The sequence below is a fragment of the Denticeps clupeoides genome, chromosome 3, assembly GCF_900700375.1.
Source record: "Denticeps clupeoides chromosome 3, fDenClu1.1, whole genome shotgun sequence".
In the NCBI taxonomy this organism is placed as follows: Eukaryota; Metazoa; Chordata; class Actinopteri; order Clupeiformes; family Denticipitidae; genus Denticeps; species Denticeps clupeoides.
Window position 1 is genome coordinate 30,179,872 of NC_041709.1, and position 18,161 is coordinate 30,198,032.

At 41.9% G+C, this 18,161-nt stretch overlaps 1 protein-coding gene across 2 annotated transcripts in view; it reads right to left on the reverse strand.

Moving 5' to 3' along the window:
• sfswap (splicing factor SWAP) overlaps positions 1-17,942 on the reverse strand; it is a 63,001-nt gene extending 45,059 nt beyond the window's left edge. Inside the window, exons 1-6 of one of the 2 annotated variants that reach the window (XM_028973970.1) lie at positions 17,600-17,942; positions 16,128-16,291; positions 6,623-6,754; positions 4,905-4,978; positions 1,081-1,306; positions 831-940 (exon numbers count right to left, since the gene is read on the reverse strand). In XM_028973970.1, coding sequence (XP_028829803.1) covers positions 831-940; positions 1,081-1,306; positions 4,905-4,978; positions 6,623-6,754; positions 16,128-16,291; positions 17,600-17,814 — 921 coding nt within the window. In that variant the 5' untranslated portion in view covers positions 17,815-17,942. Of the gene's footprint in view, positions 1-830; positions 941-1,080; positions 1,307-4,904; positions 4,979-6,622; positions 6,755-16,127; positions 16,292-16,760 lie in introns of both variants that reach the window. The other variant, XM_028973971.1, reaches the window with a different exon arrangement.
• Between the last annotated feature and the right edge of the window lie 219 nt (positions 17,943-18,161).

Below are 18,161 nucleotides of genomic sequence, written 5' to 3' on the forward strand. Positions count from 1 at the left end.
AGACAGACAGCTAGATAAAATTTCACTCTGTGCATCCAGTAGTAGATGTTTTGGTTAAGTAAATATAAAACTTGTGCCTCATACTCAAAAATATTTTCATGTACTTTTCCATTTTAAATAATGTAAATCTGACAGATTTTGACATCAGTGAGCACAAGAATACTTCCGCTCAGAACTATCTGCTCCATCTAAAAGGAGAGCTTTTCAAGTCGAAATGAGAAACACTGCCCTTTTTTACACACTCTGATAAATATTGGTCTATTTCAGAGTCTTTAATCTCCCTGGTGCATCTCATCACCCCACTGACAGCACATGGCATGGAGAGAATACACAGAATAATTATTTAAAAAATATATATATATAAAAAATAAATTCTCATGGCAGCTCATCTTCATCTACAATAAACAGGAAGAAATATCTTAAGCGCTTTCAAGTCAGACGCTTTGATATTGGGCCCAATTATGCCAGCGAATGGAACAAGTTGATGCCATTAATTTGAAAGTCTGTGGCTTTTTCAACAGTAGTATAGATGTGCATCTGTAATTAGCCCCACAGTTAAAGCTTATGATTGAGAGCACAACATGGCAGAAAAGCAAAGGCAGACTGCATGGGAAACATGAAGCTCTCTCAAGATAACAGTGACTTAACTTTTGCTGCAGGACGTTTCTCACAAACCACAAGATTTTATGTCTGAGTTGTGGAAGAAAACCACATAGAAGATTTCTTTGGTACTATTGTGCTCTTAAAAAAAAAATCAAAGTTCCACCAGACAAAGACAAATTTAGCATCTGTTTTCTCACGTTTTTTTTTTCCAAAGAGCAGCCAAGTACCTTTATGATCTCTTCCAGACGAGAGCTCTTTTTGGAGGCAAAGAGACTAGGGTGGAGGTAGGCCCCATCTCCATCGTCATCATCGATGTCAGACTCTTCCGATTGGGAGTCTGTGGCAGGATTTAAACAATTATACATCACATGATACACATCTAAATTAATATAAAAAAATGGCATATATATCAGACAAGCCTGATTAAACAGTTCAAATCTGTAGCACAGTAGGTGCTGCTGGTGTGCTTGTCCTCACCTTGTTGCTTTGCCTGCTGGCCCTCATTCGCAGGAGTGTAGCGGCCCTCCTTCATGGCCCTCAGGATGAGCTTGTAGTAAGGGTTCAGATAGTGGTCAAAGCGCAGGAAGTCAAACTGGGAGTTGCTGGACTGCTTCGCCTTTAGCACGATCTCAAACTGCGCACCTTGCTTGCACACAAAGTTGGCCGTGCGCTCAATGATGGCGTGGGTCTTGGTTGTAGCCGGCTGGATGGGCAAAAACCACAATGCAAAACAAAAATGTTTAGCAACCTGGTGCTGGTGATCCAGTTTCTAAAAAAAATTCTAAAAACCACAGATTTTCTTGAAAATTTAATATTTGAACATTGTGGAATATTTATACACAGTACTTTACATGACATGCAGTCACATAAAAAAAAAAAAGTTCAATTCAGTGAGAGCTGCTCATCTGAAATTTATCAGAAGTAAAAAAAAAAAAAAAAAAAACTAAGTAAAAACTTAGTAAAACTAAGACCTTTAAACTCTAAATTTAAGAATTACTAGTCACTTTTAATGACATTTAAAGAATTTTTTACTTGAATTTATGGAAATTTTAAAGATCCATCCGCTTCAAGTAGGCATAATAATGCGCATATGATGCGACTGTCATTTTCGCGAGGAGCAGTATAATCACAATTCCTCCCGTTGGCCAAATTTATATACCGTATATACCATGCAGTACTACTTAAACCATTAAAACAAACTAACTTTGCGTGTAGAGAAAAATAGGGGTGTTGAAATAAAAAGATTAAAATCAGTGCAGACATGGACGATATTGCATCGATGCAGTGCAGAACATAATCGATCATTTTATGACGTTGCTTCAAGATTTTCTGGCGACGGTATAAAAATTCTCGGTAAAAAGTAGTGCTGGTAGTGACTGTGACTGCCTGATCTACAAAGTCGCTCCGGGTTGGAGCTTCATGCGGATGTCTTTTCACAGGACCAATAGAATCAAACCGGGTTAGTCTTATTTCTACCACTTTGAAATACACACACAAAGCGCAAACGGAGGAAAAGCTGATCTTTGTGTCCAGATATCTACAGCTTTGTGGCTGGTTGGAAGCAAACAGGCATGTTCAAGACCTTTTGAGGAAATCAGACGATTTTACTCTCTCCGGCTGATGCAGAGGGTCACTTTCACAGTGATGTTACCAGGGATTCATGACCAGAGAGAAACAGACTGCGTCCACACGACTGCCACACTCATTGGAGGTTTGGCCTGATTGCAGCAATTTTCGGTTTTCAGAGTAAGCAGCGCTATCGCTGGAGTTCCTAATCATGGTCTTCGATCACGTCCATTAGCTGAACAGTTCGTCTTTAATCTCATTTCACATAAATGAGCCACTCAAGCTCTTAAAAACGCCAGCGCAAAACGGTCCTCAATCCTGCTAAACGACGGCGAGTGCAACGCAAATGCACCGGAAGCAAAAGTTCCCATTTTCTCGTCAAGTATGAAAGAGATGTTGGTGCTTGAAGAGCAGCGTTACAGAAGCACAACACAACTCTCCATATTCTCATCTGAAAGATTCATGGCCTGTCCGGCTGCTGGAGAGACCAGCTTCTAAGAGAAGTGTGAAGAGCAGAGTACTTAAAACCACCCTGATCCTCTGCTGCATGCAACATTAAAAGGACTTGATTCGTCATTCTGCGCTTACTTTGTACTTGTTCTTTTATTAATCATCTATATGGCAAATCTTGGCGAGGGGAGAGGCGGCGTGGCCGCCCCCTCCCGAAACAAATAAAATGAAAAATCGAAGAATGAATATTACAATGGGGTGACTCCTCCAGAACCGGGGTGGGAAGCAGACTCCAGCCAATGAAAAATGCGGCGCCGTTATTGCACGGCATGCCTCAGAGGCAAAAGGGTGAAGAGAGAGAAGCAGAGAGCGAGAGAAAGTGGGAGGAAAATAAAAAGTAAGGGGGGGGGGGGTGGTTGTGTATTCAGCTCACTACAGAGATAAACAACATAAACAGCAGAAAAGATAAAGAGCAGCCAAAGCCTCTACAGGCAGGATTATTCACACCAAGCTACACAGTGCTGGAGGAGTCAGCCTCACTATGACAGTGATAATCGCAAAAATAATGTGTTACAGTGACTGTAGTAAGAAAAACTAAAATGTAATACTAAAAGTAAAACGTAATCTTAATACTAAGATTAGGTTTAGATTTAGTTGGAGGGAATCGATGCTTCCTTATTTAGTATTTTATCTTCACAAAAGCATTTAAAAACTTTTGTGTAAGTCTGTGTAAGAATGAAGAGTAACACTCATGCAGATTGCACAGATATTGAAACTAATCGACCAATTCAAAACCCACAACGGCTGTAGGTCACATCGGTACCATAATTCCATAACACCCTGGTCTGTATGTCACAGACTACAGAAGATTACCTGGGCAGGATTCAGAAAAAGCAGATCTGTCATTTTACACACACACACACACACACACACACACACACACACACACACACACACACACACACACACACACACACACACACGATTATGACTGTTCATGAGCAGAGCTGCATGGTGGTTGGGTGAAAAGTGAAAGTGAAGTGATTGATAGTGATTGTTGTGATTGACCAATCACCCTGAGTGGGCAGTCATGACAGGCGCCACTGTGCTTTGCTCAGTGGCACATTGGGGGCCCGTGATTCAAACCGGCAACCTTCTGATTATGGGGCCGCTTCCTTAACTGCTAGGCCACCACTGCCCCAATTTTGCATGTTGAGTTTACATGCTCTGCTTGTGTTGGCGTGGATTTCCTAGGTGGATTGGTGACTAAATTGAATGTGGGTGTGAGTGCGTGTGTGAATAGTGGGTGAGAATAGCTTGATTACGTTATTGCTGAAACTGGGCAGATGTGTCGGAAGTGATGCAACAGATGCCACTTTGGCTTAAAAGAGCCAATTCCACGGCTTCAGGAGACACACATCTGTAACGCGAGTATATATGTGTGTGTGTGTGTGTGTGTGTGTGTGTGTGTGTGTGTGTGTGTGTGTGTGTGTGTGTGAGAAGGCTGTGTACGAGGCGGTGAGAAAAAGAGTGCCAAATTGACTACTTCTGATATTGTGAAGATGCAGAGATGAAAGGCTACAAGCCCAGTGTACGATGCCTACAGATGAAAGCGTAGATGGTCAGAGGACGGGGGCGGTGGCAGGGTGCGGGCAATCGAGCCTGGAGCCTGCATTTAGCTCCTCAGCAGAGCATGCGGCTGCCCAATGGGATGCTGGTCAGAGGGTTTCAAAAAAAAAAAAAAAAAAAAAAAAAAAAAAAAAAAGGTGCAAAGACTCCTCAGTCAGTCACAGTAACTGTACGCCAGTCCCCCTCTGCTGCCACACGACGCACAGCACTTCAATCCGGCGAGTCGCAGCTACTGATGTACAGATGTGTCTGAGCGTTCTTATCTGCCCTGACAGAAAAAATCTCAGGAGTGCCTTCTCAACATCCAATGCATTTCAAGTCAGGAATATGCTAAACAGTCCAATAAACTTAATTACTTTTAGATTTCTTTTTTTTAACAATTAAAAATTTTGCACAGATAAAAAACTGTGCAGATTATATTACTGCTGTAATTACGTCTAGTCGGTAACGCCTGTATCGCCATGAAATGCCTGTCTAAACGCAACTTAAATGTAAATGTGTTTTAAAACTGCTTTAACCACAGATGTTACTGCAAACATTAATGTAACAATAAAGTTTTGTTAAAATAACGCACTGTTCATGCAGGCCTCAAGCCTGTCTTTATCTAATTCACCAAAGCTGTAGAAACATTAAATATAGCCAGGGGATGCACTCACCAGTTCCACATCTGGGGGGATGACGAGGCCGGGTGGCGCCACAAATGGCTCCTCACTCTCCTGGGGCTCAGCATCTGCAAAAAGGCCAGGAATCCAGTCAAACCCAGACAAAGCGGAAAACTAACCGAATAAATAAATCAACAAACATCACAGAGACGCGACCGTCTCTTTCACCGCCCTCGCGTGCAACCGTTACCTGAAACGGCCCTGAGGTACTTAAAGTTTCACAAAGTTCCTCCACGAGGCTGCCAGGGACAGTCAGCTTTATTTTTGCAGCCGACCACCGTGCAGGTCCTGGCGCGCGGTCGGAGACGGCGCTGAGACAGGTCAGCAAAAAGCTCAACATAAAAATTTCATGCCACGCTCGCAGTGGCGGCAGCTGGCGAAGGCTTTTGTTTATTGCAGGAGGCTGCCAACTCCAGCAGCGGGCATCCCCTGGCCTGCATCTACAAGTTTCCCCCAACGTACCAGTGCAGCCCCAACCACTTCTGCCATTTACTGATAACGCGCACACACACACACACACAAAAAAAAAAAAAACGCGACTCCATCGCAGCAGAAGGAATCCGCAAAGAAGTGGCGGAAAAAAATAAAATAAAAAAAAATAGGCCCCACGTTGTTCCACTTTGATCAATTATTTAAGGACGCAGGAGGAACACAGTCAACTCCCTCCTGTCCGGTAAAGAGCAGCAGTCACCCCAGATGCCCACGCTGCAGGTCAGGCACCGCGCGGCGTTGCCAATACCGGTGGCCGTGCTGATGAATAAGTTCTGGTTTTACTTTATTAGTCCCGAAGGAAATAGCTTCTCTGCATTTAACCCATCACCCTTGGTGAGCAGTGGACGGCCATGACAGGCGCCAGGGGAGCAGTGTTTGGGGACGGTGCTTTGCTCTGTGGCACCTTGGCGCCTCCTTAACCACTAGGCCACCACTGCCCCAAAGTTCCACCGGCGTCCTCAAGGTCTGAAATTTCCTGTCGGACATCGCGACGCTCCGAAGCGTTTAAATGGTGCGGGCAAGATGTGCCTACAGAACAGGGGAGTGGCCTCGCCTCATTAGTCCAACATACCAGTGGGCAAAGTAAAGCTAATGAATAAATCACATCCCTCAAGGTCGTTAGCATTTGCAACAGAACCTAATTATCAGCCGTATGCGCGTTGGGTTCCACGGGGGTGGGGGCTGCGGCGATGAATCCGGACAAACGTGGCGCGCCTGTTTTTCCTTCCGCTCTTTTAACCTGCCTTAAGGCCCGGGGGTTGATGAGTTAACTTTTACTTGAGTCGTGGAAGCCACTGCAAAAAGCTATTAGTCAAAGGCTAAGCGTGTGTGTGTGTTTGTACTCTCCTTTCTGAAGGTGGGGATTTAAGGTGAGTTTTAATGCTTTGCGCTGCTCCAAATTTATATTTACAGCATTTCTCAGACACCCTTATCCAGAGCGAATTACAATAAGTAGTGACAGGGACAGTCCCCCTGGAGACATTTAGGGTTATGGGTCTTGGGTTTGAACGTGGTTCATAGGCGAGTGTGTTACCCACCAGGCTATTGCATGTTTTATTCATGCAAATGCAGAATTCAAATGTGTATTTATGACATGATGGGATTCGGGGTATTATTAAATTGTGTGATTAATAAACCTTTTTTTTTTCTTTCTTGCTTTAATAAAATCTAGAGCCGTGATCTTGGTAAGCGAAAAAAGAAAGAACAGTATCTGTACTCACCCGCCTCTTTGCTGGCCTCCTCCTCCTCGGTGGGCTGTGACGGATCATAGTAGTCGGCGCTGTAGCGGAAGCCCACGGCATTGTAAGTGCCCTCGTCTGCCAGCGCCTCGCTCAGACGCTTGTACTCCTCCTCTGAGGAAAGCAGAAACACAGGAGCCTGGTTTGACTTCCAATCCCGCGCTCACACAGAAACAAATCACCCCAGAGAACACCGGATGATTTCAGTGTATGAAGTCCACCCTTCTATTTTCAGTAGATGAAACCTCAAGATAAGTGACCACTGACCAAAATAGACCTATAGGGGCCTGAAATGAAACAGCAGAGCCGCACAACTCACAAAAACAGATATTTCCTGAATATTAAACACTTTAACCAGTAGTGTTGTTTTTGTGGTCACTGCAAGGAGACATGTTTTCCAAAGTGATTCCATTCCCAGCAGGAAGGGTTCTCGATAGCCAGCAAGGGCAAAAAGCGTAGGTCTCGTTAATGCAGTTGGCATGCCAGTAACCTTGAAGTCACGGAAAGCCCTGCAATCCCATTACCTGTGAAAGTTCCTTTTACCTTAAAGCTTTCTTGCCTCCAAAGACCCACAATAAACAAATTGGAAAATTAGGGGAATCAACCTAAAGCCAAATGTTCAGTATTTAACAAAAGACCATTCTAAACAAGAATGCTTATAAAACCACCACAGAGGGAGACATTTCGAAGGAACATGCTACACCCAATGCTTGCAAAGAAAGAACCTCCAAATATCCTAATTTCCAAAGTCTGGCAAATTTGTCCTCTTTGTTTCCTGTTTTGCTGTTAACTGGAGCCTCATCATCTCGTATTTCTGAATAATGGACTGCATATCACTAAGATGACAAAGTTTACTTTGACTTCTAGCCACTTCACATAAATGAATCACCACACATGCCCCACGCCAACTGGAAATCCTTCCAGACCACCATGGGCAAAATTCTTAATACGATCAATTTATTTTTATTACAATTTCCTTCATCTCATTGTATGCAGAAGGGTAACTGCTGGCAGCCCAGTGAAGGTCGTTGTGCTGGAAAGGCCTGACAGTCCATAATGAGTCGCGTTACCCTGTTGCTCTCTGCTAACTATGCCATTTTTCAAAAATTACCCCCGCCCCATCACCTCAATCTTTGAAAAGCTACAGCAGGATGTCCCAACCATGTCCTTACCAGCCAGGTGACAGACAGGTCCGTACATCACAAGTACACCTCTATCAACAGGTGCACGTCATTAATATGTGTGCCAATGTGTTTGATCCAAACCCAGTGAGTAGCAGCAACACGTTTTGCATTGATAATAAAGTGATAATAAAGTGAAGGGATTGTCATTAGGGCTGCACGATATTGGGAAAATATGCGATATTGTTGAATATTGCGATAACGATATTTCTTGAGATATAACATTTCCCTAGAGAAATGCTTTTTAAATTATTATTTTTATTATTATTATCAGTTAAAAAAAATCATTTATATATGTAACGATCATACTAAAACAAACAGATAATATATATTCATCTGATCTAATTAAATCTAATATACATATATCGCGTATACTATTATCGCAATAACGATCATTTTTCAATATATCGTGCAGCCCTAATTGTCATTGTGAAACAAAGGATTGCACATGGTGCACACAATTAAATGTGTCCTCTGCATTTAACCTATCACCCTTGGGCAGCCATGACAGGGGCCCGGGGAGCAGTGTGTGGGGATGGTGCTTTGCTCAGTGGAATCTTGGCGGATTGGGATTCAAACCAGCAACCTTCTGATTACAGGGCCGCTTCCTTAACTGCTAGGCCACCCCCCAATTGATTGAAGTCATCGATTGCCCCAAACATTCTTTTCCCATAGGAGTGATTAATTTAATCTTTGAATCGATGCAGTGCAGGACATAATCGATTACATCATAATGATGTTGCTCGGTGATTATCTGGCAACAGCATAAAAATTCTTGTTTAAAAGTAGTGCTGGAGACTGTGGCTGCCCACTCATAGGCATTGTGCATGCACCACAAAGTTGAAATTTGATGATCTTTGACCACTATGCGACATAACTCATTTTGATGCAATCAGTAGAATAGGATAAGTGTTCGATCTGGACTCTGAGTGTACAGAGAGCTACAACATATTATCGTCTTACCAGGAGTTTAGAAAACAAGGCATATTCTTTGTATTGAGCACTGTAGCATGAAGCTTGCGGCGAGTGCAGCACATGTCGCAAATATGTTCCAATAATCAGAAAAACTGTCAGTGTTCAGTTCGCACTCACCTGAGGCCACAGACGTCTGAATTAGGTGTGGGGGTTTTTGACGTTTGTGACGTCAGGTGAGCGCGGACTGAACACTGAATTGCTACAATTCGCAGAAAAAAATGGTCCAAGTGTCAACACGGGTGAACGAATCCTTAGCTGTTGTATTTGAAAACATCATGTGGAGTAGTGCTGCACGATTAATCTAATCGCAATCGTAATCGCGATGTCAGTCTGTGCGATTACATGAACGCAAAAAGCTGCGATTTAAATGATTAGTACATGGATTGGATCGGCAACATATCCGATCCATTCTCTCAAAGTTTGCGAGCTGACTGAAGTCTGACTTCAGTCGGATGTGACGTGTTTGGTCACATGACTTTTGATTCGGAGACATATGGTTAGACGCCGCATGACTCGCTGCATCGTACGTCAACGTCGCCGCCATATTGCGATAGGCTCTGCTGTGGCGTGAAGCATATACACGTCTATGGAAAGAAGTGCAAAAAATGCTGCTTGGGGCTGTACAAACCGCTGTACGCTACAAACCAGATCCCGGGGGATTACATTTCATAGGTAAGGCTGGACAATTGTTTTGAATATATTTGGCCATTATAAAATCCCGTTTTATAAGTCTTAACCTTAGCTAAACTAGGCTAAGCTATGCATTCCTGTGTTCAAGTCAGCCTCCAAACAACGTTTTGGCTAAACGTAGGCATTAACTATTTAGACTGTTCTTAGCTCTTTAGTTAACTTTTCTCAAACTTTGAAGGTTTCCTAAAGAAATTCACCTCAGTTTACAAATCTTAACCTTAGCTAAGCTAGCAAAGCTATGCATCCCTGTGTTCAAGTCAGCCTCCAAACAACGTTTTGGTTAAATGTAAGAACTATAATACGGGATTTTATAATGGCCAAATATAATCAAAACAGTTGTTTAACCTTACCAGTGTTTGTCGTTCGACAGTAAAGAGTTTTTTGTGATTTATTTTTATTTTGTAGAATATTGTATTTTGAAAGCACTGATTGATATTCATTGATATACAAGCAAGTGTCCTTTATCATATCGCAATCGCAATATTGATCTCAATAATTGCAATATGTCTTTTTCCCCAAATCGTGCAGTCCTAATGTGGAGTAATACAGAAAAATGTATGGGATGAATCGTGATGCTTCAATAATTGTGAGGCCGGTAAAGGTTCACACCTCACCCCACATGCAAGTCACCAAGAAGCAGTGTGATGTACTGAATGGCAAAATAATTATCAGATGAGTACACAACTGAACATCTGTGGGAAGATCTCAGTTTTTTTTTTTTTTACCACATCACAGTGTGTCTGTGCCTAACGGGAAGGCATTGTCACTAATATGCAAGATGGCGACAGTCTTGCAAGGTAGTTTATACTTTCTGAGAGGTGTAAACACCGTTTCAACACTGTCGCTTTTCCAAACCACAATGAACATCTCTGGAATCAAGAACAAGGAGCATCTCATCTGATTGTCTTTTTAGGAAAAATGTGACAAATACATAAATATTCCTACCAAAATTACAAATGTGTTTGTCAAGCTGTGGAATAAATATAAAAAAAACCTTTAAACAAACACTTCAATTAATAATTAAACAATTAGCGTTTATAGAGCTCAGCTACATGAGCAGCATATGAGCCAGAAAACACCTCAGTCTACTCCTAAGACAAACCACCACTCACTAGAACTATAAAACATGGTATTGAGAGGTTTTTAAAAGACCGCAAAACCTAGTAAAAGGCACATTTCATAACACTACAGCTTCTCAGCTCCAGAATGTCTATATAAGACAAAACGTAGAGTTATTTTCTGTAGTAGAGTTATTTTCTGTAGCCGCAAGAAGTGATAATTTACTTAATTAGGCAGTAGACAAGAAATTAAGTTGCTCAGGAGGGCTCAGACCGGGAAGGCCTATCACGGCTGAGTCCAATTTACTCATCTACAGCAAATACCCTCATATTCATTAATGCCCTTGGTGCGGTCATGAACAGGCGAGACACCACACAGAAATCATTTCACCACAGACACTCCCAAATCAATCAGGTAATCAGCTGATCACACACATAAGAAAAAAAAAAAATGAAGAAAATTTCACCACTGCTTGGCAACACAGCCACAGTTATGTCGAGGTGATGAAAGGCATTCTGGGAGTTCTGTAATCGGACCAGAGGCACTCAAAATACAGACCTGACAGAGACTACAGACAGATCACCACACTTTAACACACGTCTGACTGGTTTGATTCTCTAATTCTAAAGCTTATGGGGAAATGAATACAAAGCTGGGCATAAAATGACAAAAAAAAACATTCCGAATGGCCCTTATGGTCTAGAGCAAAATTCTTCTTGGGCCAAGATCTGCTGTTCTAATCAAAACACTAATAACATGAGACTAGAGCTAGGGGGTAACACGCTCGCCTATAAACCAGATGACCACAAAGTGATACTTACCTGAGCAAGACACTTAACCCAGAGTCTCTCCAGAGGGACTATCACTGTAACTACTGATTACTGCTAATTAGGGCTGCAACAACGAATCAATTAAATCAATAAAAATCGATTACTAAAAGAGTTGGCAACAAATTTCCTAATCGATTCGTTATGTCACGCGACACGGAGACATTTGATTATTAAAAAAATTTTTTTTTAAAAATAATTTGAGCGCGGAGTGAACACACTCGGTCTCTCTCGCGCACAGATGATAGCAGAGTTTGGCACCTCAAACAGCGCGGAGCAAAAAAAAAAAAAAAAACGAGCGGAGGTAGAGGACAGATACATGGCGGAGGCAGAGAAATCTGCGTGAAAATATGCAAAAGCGACATGGCACGGCACAGGAGCACCACGGCAATGATCCAGCACCTGAAACGCGTGTTTGATGAGGAGGAAGGGAGTTCAGCAGCAGGGTAAGTCACTACAGAATCCTACTTTTGTTCCATTTTGAAGTGAGGAACGTAATATCCCTGGTAATGGTGTTTACCTCGCCGCGGAGGAGAACTAGACGGGGACTTACAGCGCCACCTACAGGTGTGGAGGGGGGATGAAACAGCATTCGGACTGTTCTCTGCATATCCGAGTGGACGACTCGCCTATTGTGTCCCTGAGCAAGACACTTAACCCTAAGTTGCTCCAGGGGGACTGTCCCTGTAACTACTGATTGTCGCTCTGGATAAGGGTGTCTGATAAATGCTGTAAATGTAAATGTTTACCCGTCATCCAGCTTGATAGGCATGACAAGTTAACGTTAGCGCGTTAATAACAGTAGTAAAGCAGGGGTGCTATAGTTACTTTGCATTAAAAGACTAAAGACATGTTTTTATTCACTTTTTTGGACCATTCATTTTTCAATCTGTTGTCATGTATAGCTACACTGCAAAAAAAGCTTTTCTTACCTAGTAATTGTCTCGTTTCCAGTCCAAATACCTAAAAGTCTTAAATCAAGATTACTAGACAAGAAAAATGGCATGAGAAAATTAAGTGATGCTTAAAACTTCTGTTTGAGGTTATATCTCATTAAGATTAGTTTTCTTACCCCATTGGCAATTTTGCTTGTTTTAAACAATCACTTAATTTTGACATCATTTCTTATGCTATTTCACGTGTCTAGTAAATGTATCTGACATTCAAACAAATCCTGTTAAATTTTCTGATTTGTATTGTTCTTTATATTTTTATAAATTATTTATCGTTCTGGCAGCTCAGGTGGCACTAAAAAAGTAGATATTTGGCAGATGTAAAGCATACATGTGTATGTTTTTTGTGTGTCCATTTTATTTTATTATTATTATTATTATAACAGCTCAAGGAGCAACATGTTTGTGCACTTTCTAAAGATTTTGGTTCTGTTTTTGAATAAAGGGTTGGAAATGCAGATTTTCTTAGCATACTAAATCCTTATTAAGATGCAGACAGGAAAATGCTCATAAGGTCATGAAACCAAATCTGTATAGGTCCTCTGAATGACAGTACACGAAATGAAAAACAGAAATGTAGGGCCCTATGGTTTCCGTGCTGCGGAATACGTGGACTGATCGCAACAAATAAAATGGAATCTGCTATAAATCATGGAATTGCGTATAATTGCAGCCGACTACATGGGTTTCCTGTTGATGTGGAAGGTTTGCACCTACCAAAGCAATGTAAATGCATGGTCAGGGATTTCAAAAAGGTTGTCAGTGCCAAATCCGGACCACTTGTTCTGCGCAAGCTCTGCATAATACGTCATTTTAGCAAACTTTGGTCATAGAAACAAATCAGCTGATTCAAAAAGTGATTTTATAATATATATAAATAATACAAGACTGCGTAACTCGTGTTATATGTTTTTTATGTTGACTTGTGAAGCACTTATATTACTAGTTCTTTGCATGAAATACACATTATTTTAATGTAAATGGATTACAAAAGCAAACAGTAAATGCCAAAGCACTTTGTTGAACAGTGATTAAATCTTCTAATCTGCAGTTAATGCCTCTTTTCACCAGCATCTTTCTGACAGTTGGCTAAAAAAAAAAATTCTTGATCTCTACTGCAGAACCACCGTTGGGGAAAATTCACTGTTGCTTTGTAACCAGTAGCATAATTTAACCTCATGAGACACCTTCCAAGCGTGAGACTTTAATTTGCAGGCTTGGGTCCACAATTACAGCTCAGAGAAGAGTCAACATAAGCTTGAGCAGAAAAGCAGAAATCAGTAAAGTAACCCAACAGCCACCCTGATGTTTTCATTTAATTGGTTTAAGTGCATAAGAGTGGGCAATACATCTCAAATGACAAACATGCACTTCTTTGCCCATCATGAAAGTGCGTAGCCACTTTACAAACCTCAACAGTAGATTTATGAGGCTAAAACGTGTTGACCTGACATTTTATATAATATTACAGCAGTGTCAGTATGACAGAATAATTATGACCTAATACAGTATATAACATGCTTTAATGGTAATGCTTAATATTCATATTAGGGATATTATGTTATATTTGGGAGAAGTGGAGGGTCTGGCCCACTGTACAGGCATTTTTATTGTATTATGTAATGTAATAAAGGGATAGAGATTTAATGATAGTCCAAAAAAAATCTTGTTACTTCCAGTATAACTAGTATGTGGGAATGGGATATAAAAAAAAAACAGCTATTAAATACATATTCAGAACAATAAAAAGATTCTTGATAAACTCAAAATCTGATATTTTGAGATTTCTTCACTAAGAGATCATTTAATGAGGCAATGTTAAGCAAGCCCTGTAATCAGAAAGTTGCTCAGTTGCCAGTCCCCACACACTGCTCCCTGGGTGCCTGTCATGGCTGCCCCCTGCTCATCAAGTGTGATGGTTAAAAGCAGAGGACACATTTCATTGTGTCCCAGTGTGCTGTGCTGCAGTGTTTCACAATCACTTAACTTTCATCATGACTGTTTTATAGATGGCCTGTCCAGATGTCATGAAAATGACAGCAATTACCATCTCAAATGCATACATACAATCAGTCTTCTCCCAAAAAGCTGTGTTTTTCAGTGTCATATTGGACAAATCAATTTGTTACACTGATTGAATCACACAGCAATTCATGCATAGTGGAAGGACAGGCCACCAAAACGATGAAGAGGTTTACATCAGACTGGTGACTCTGAAGATTTTTGTGCGCTGCATCCATACAAAGAACATTCATTTAGAGGGGAGCCTGGGTCTGATTAGTCCAAAATAATCGCCTGGCACGACCTGCTTGTAAAGCTGGTGGCATTGCTCAGAGCATGACAAAACCCACACAAGTGGCTCAGGTAGCGCAGCTAATGCAGGATGGCACATCAAAGCACGCTGTGGCAAGACGGTTTGCTGTGTCTGTCAGCGTAGGGTCCAGAGCACGGAAGCACTACCAGGACACAGGCCAGGAGACATGGGGGAGGTCGTAGGATGGAAACAACCGAGCGGCAGAACCTCTAAACCCACATTTGTTCAAGGAGGAACAGGAGGAGCACTGCCAGCACTACCAGGACGCCCTGTTCTCTTCACAAATGAAAGTAGGTTCACAATGAGATGAGATCCTCAGACCCCTTGTGAGACCACATTCTGATGTGGTTGGCCCTGGGTTCCTCCTAATGCAAGACAATGCTAGACCTCATGTGACTGGAGTGTGTCAGCAGTTCCTGTAAGACGAAGGCATTGATGCTATGGACTAGACCGCCCGTTCCCCAGACCTAAATGTAATTGATCACATCTGGGACATGTCTCACTCAATCATACCACGCCACGTTGCACCACAGACTGCCCAGGAGTTGCCGTATGCTTTAGTCCAGGTCTGGGTGGAGATCCATCAGGAGACCATCCGCCACCTCGTCAGGAGCATGCCCAGGTGTTGTAGGGAGGTCATACAGGCCCGTGGAGGCCACATACACTACATCAAAGTTGGATCAGCCCGTATTGTGTTTTTCCAATTTAATTTTGAGTGTGACTAAATCTAGACCTCCATGGGTGGATACATTTGATTTGCATCAATAATTTGTGCAATTTTGTTGTCAGCACATTCAGCTATATAAAGATCAAAGTATTTAATAAGAACATTTCATTCATTCAGATCTAGGTCTTATTTTTGTGTTCCCTTTATTTTTTGAGCAGTGAATTTGCTTTAGCTAGTAATGTTGTAAAAAAATGATTCTCACATACTAATTGATACTAAAATTTGGTATCTTTTTGATATTAATTAGCACTAGTATTGATAATAAATTGCAGTTTTGCATCTGCCAGATCACAGAAAACATCTGGTAGACTACATCAATTTTCAACAGGCATTACAGTGGGCAGCTCTTCCCCTGAATGCCTGGAGGATCCAATGTTTAGATGAGAAACACACGTTAAACATGGCAGCGGGCCAACGCAGCTCCAGTGTTAGTTCTGCAGCACCAATACTGTTGAAGTAAGTTCAGTGTCTCTCTGAGTTTTACATTTATGTTATTGTGCATGTATTTTTCACTTTTGCGACATTAGAAGTAAGAAGAGCTTTTTTTCTTGTTTGGTTGAAAAGCATTAAAATAAATGTATTTGTTCATTCATTTCTTTAAATAATATATGGTGTTAACTAAAAAAAATAGTTTATTTAAAATGTTCCGTGTTTGTTATTTCTCCCCCTGTAGTATCAAAAATAGTATCAAGTACCATCCTTAAGTACAGTGACAAGCCCATTAGTTCCTGAGAGGCTGGGTGCAGCAACCTTTCACTCACCTTGTCTGGCCTCCTCTTCAAGCAGGTCTGAGTGAAGGGCCATGTACCGCTCCTCATCGCACAGCGCTTCAATCCTGGCCTCCTCCTCTGACAGCTGGTAGTCCCGGTTCCAGGAGTCGGCATCATACTCAGAAAGGTCATGCAAATGACCCCGTCCGTCATATCTGCAAGGTGAGGGGCGGGGTTAGAGAAAGGGGGGAAGCCGACTGGTAGCCAATCACAGAGAAAAGCACATACTCACCATACCGGGGAGCCCTATAAAACAAAGGCTAGGAGCTTTTTATTGTCTCCTCATTTTCTTACAGGCTCTCTCGCGAGGGAGTATAAGGGAGACGAAAGTCTATACGGCCTAGTCAAACTAGCTAAAACCTCAGTCATCCTGTCTGAAGTACCTAAGATTAGCCGTGATCACAGAGGGGAAAACGAAAAACAAAACGGAAAAAAGAAGAAAAAAAAAAAAAAAAAAAAACTTGCCTCTTACCTTACATGGTTCAAACTAAATTTATTCAGACTCGCAAACCTGTTTACTTACTCTTGAGAAACTACCAGCTTTCCTCTTGTTTGGGAATTTTTTTTTATTACTGTAAAAATAAAAAATAGGTAACATCCACACAAGCCCGAGCACATAAATACCTATCCGCAAGAACCCAAATGGACGAAATTTTCTTGCGCTCGCTCCTCTACTCCGCCCCTCCGTTCCAGTTTTCTTCGAGAGGAGGGGGCCATGGGGTTGGCAAGGGGGGGTCTGGCACGACCCCTTAAGCCTTAAGTTGCTGAGGAAGTAAGGTCTGGATTACGTAATAAGAGAGACACACAAATACACATTGGAACAGGAAACAGCAGCATGCAGATTAAGGTGGCTCAGCAAGGAAACCCTGACTTTCAGCTCCATCACGGGTTTCAAAAGGGGTCACACACCCACACACAACACAAACCGAATAAATAATAACAATTACATACATATAAAAAAAAAAATGTTGCAATAATAAGTGCTGGGTTTCTGGGGACTGGTCGTGTGACAATGACCTGCAAGAAGGCTGGGTTAGAATTAAGAACCACCTTAATTCACATAGTTGCTTTACAAATTAAAGAGTGTGCTGGAATGTGCTGTGGAATTTGTGGCATCTCCCAAAAGCAAACCCCTTCCACGAGTCAAGAGCCACAGGTTTCCCTTGCAGCGAACAATCTCACAATCCGACGCACGCAGTTGGAAACCAATGTTTAGGCCAAGAGGGGAAAACTGCGGCTTGACAATGTGCTCACAGTGATAAAGCCTATTTCTTTTTTTAAGGAGAAATGATTAACATTAGATCCCCTGCATTAAGACCACAGTCATTTTTTGGCTGTTTTTTTTTTTTTTTTTTCGCTTCTGTTTAGATTTCACACATTCGCCTGCATGCGCCGTATCCACGCGATCCCTTATGAAGACAAAGTTGGTTAGGCATCATTCCACTCGAGTTTGTTCAACCGACCTATCAATCATGATGCTCTTGTCCCCCATCCACGGGATGAGGTGTTTGCCCTGCTCGTGGAAGTGGGCCCTCTCATCGTCCCGGAACACCTTGCAGGCGTAGCCGAACACCAGCAGCTCCGCGAACTTGCTGCTGTCGCTCTGCTCCTTCGCCGGCTTGTTATGGTGCTCTTTCCTGCCGCCGCCGCCGCCGCCCCCGCCGCCGCGTCGGTACATCCTCGGCTTCCTAAGTGCACGACGTGTCGGTCTAACCACTCGTGGCTACCTATTTCCGAGCATTTCACAGAAGCTTAAACAAGAGCTACTCAGTGTTTTTAACACACGGTCGTTAACCAATATGGCGAACAACGTAAACGCATTTTTTTTTAAAAAAAAGCAGATTCCATAGTCAGCAATTGGCAAAAAAAAATCTTTGTTTAGCTTTGATTAATTAAATATTGTATTTTATGACGAAATAATTAAGAAATATTTATGTATAGTACACATACATTATCCTGTTACATAATTTCTTATTTAAGCCTGTGAACAGATATTTTTATTTTTGGTGAATGTGCTGTACTCAG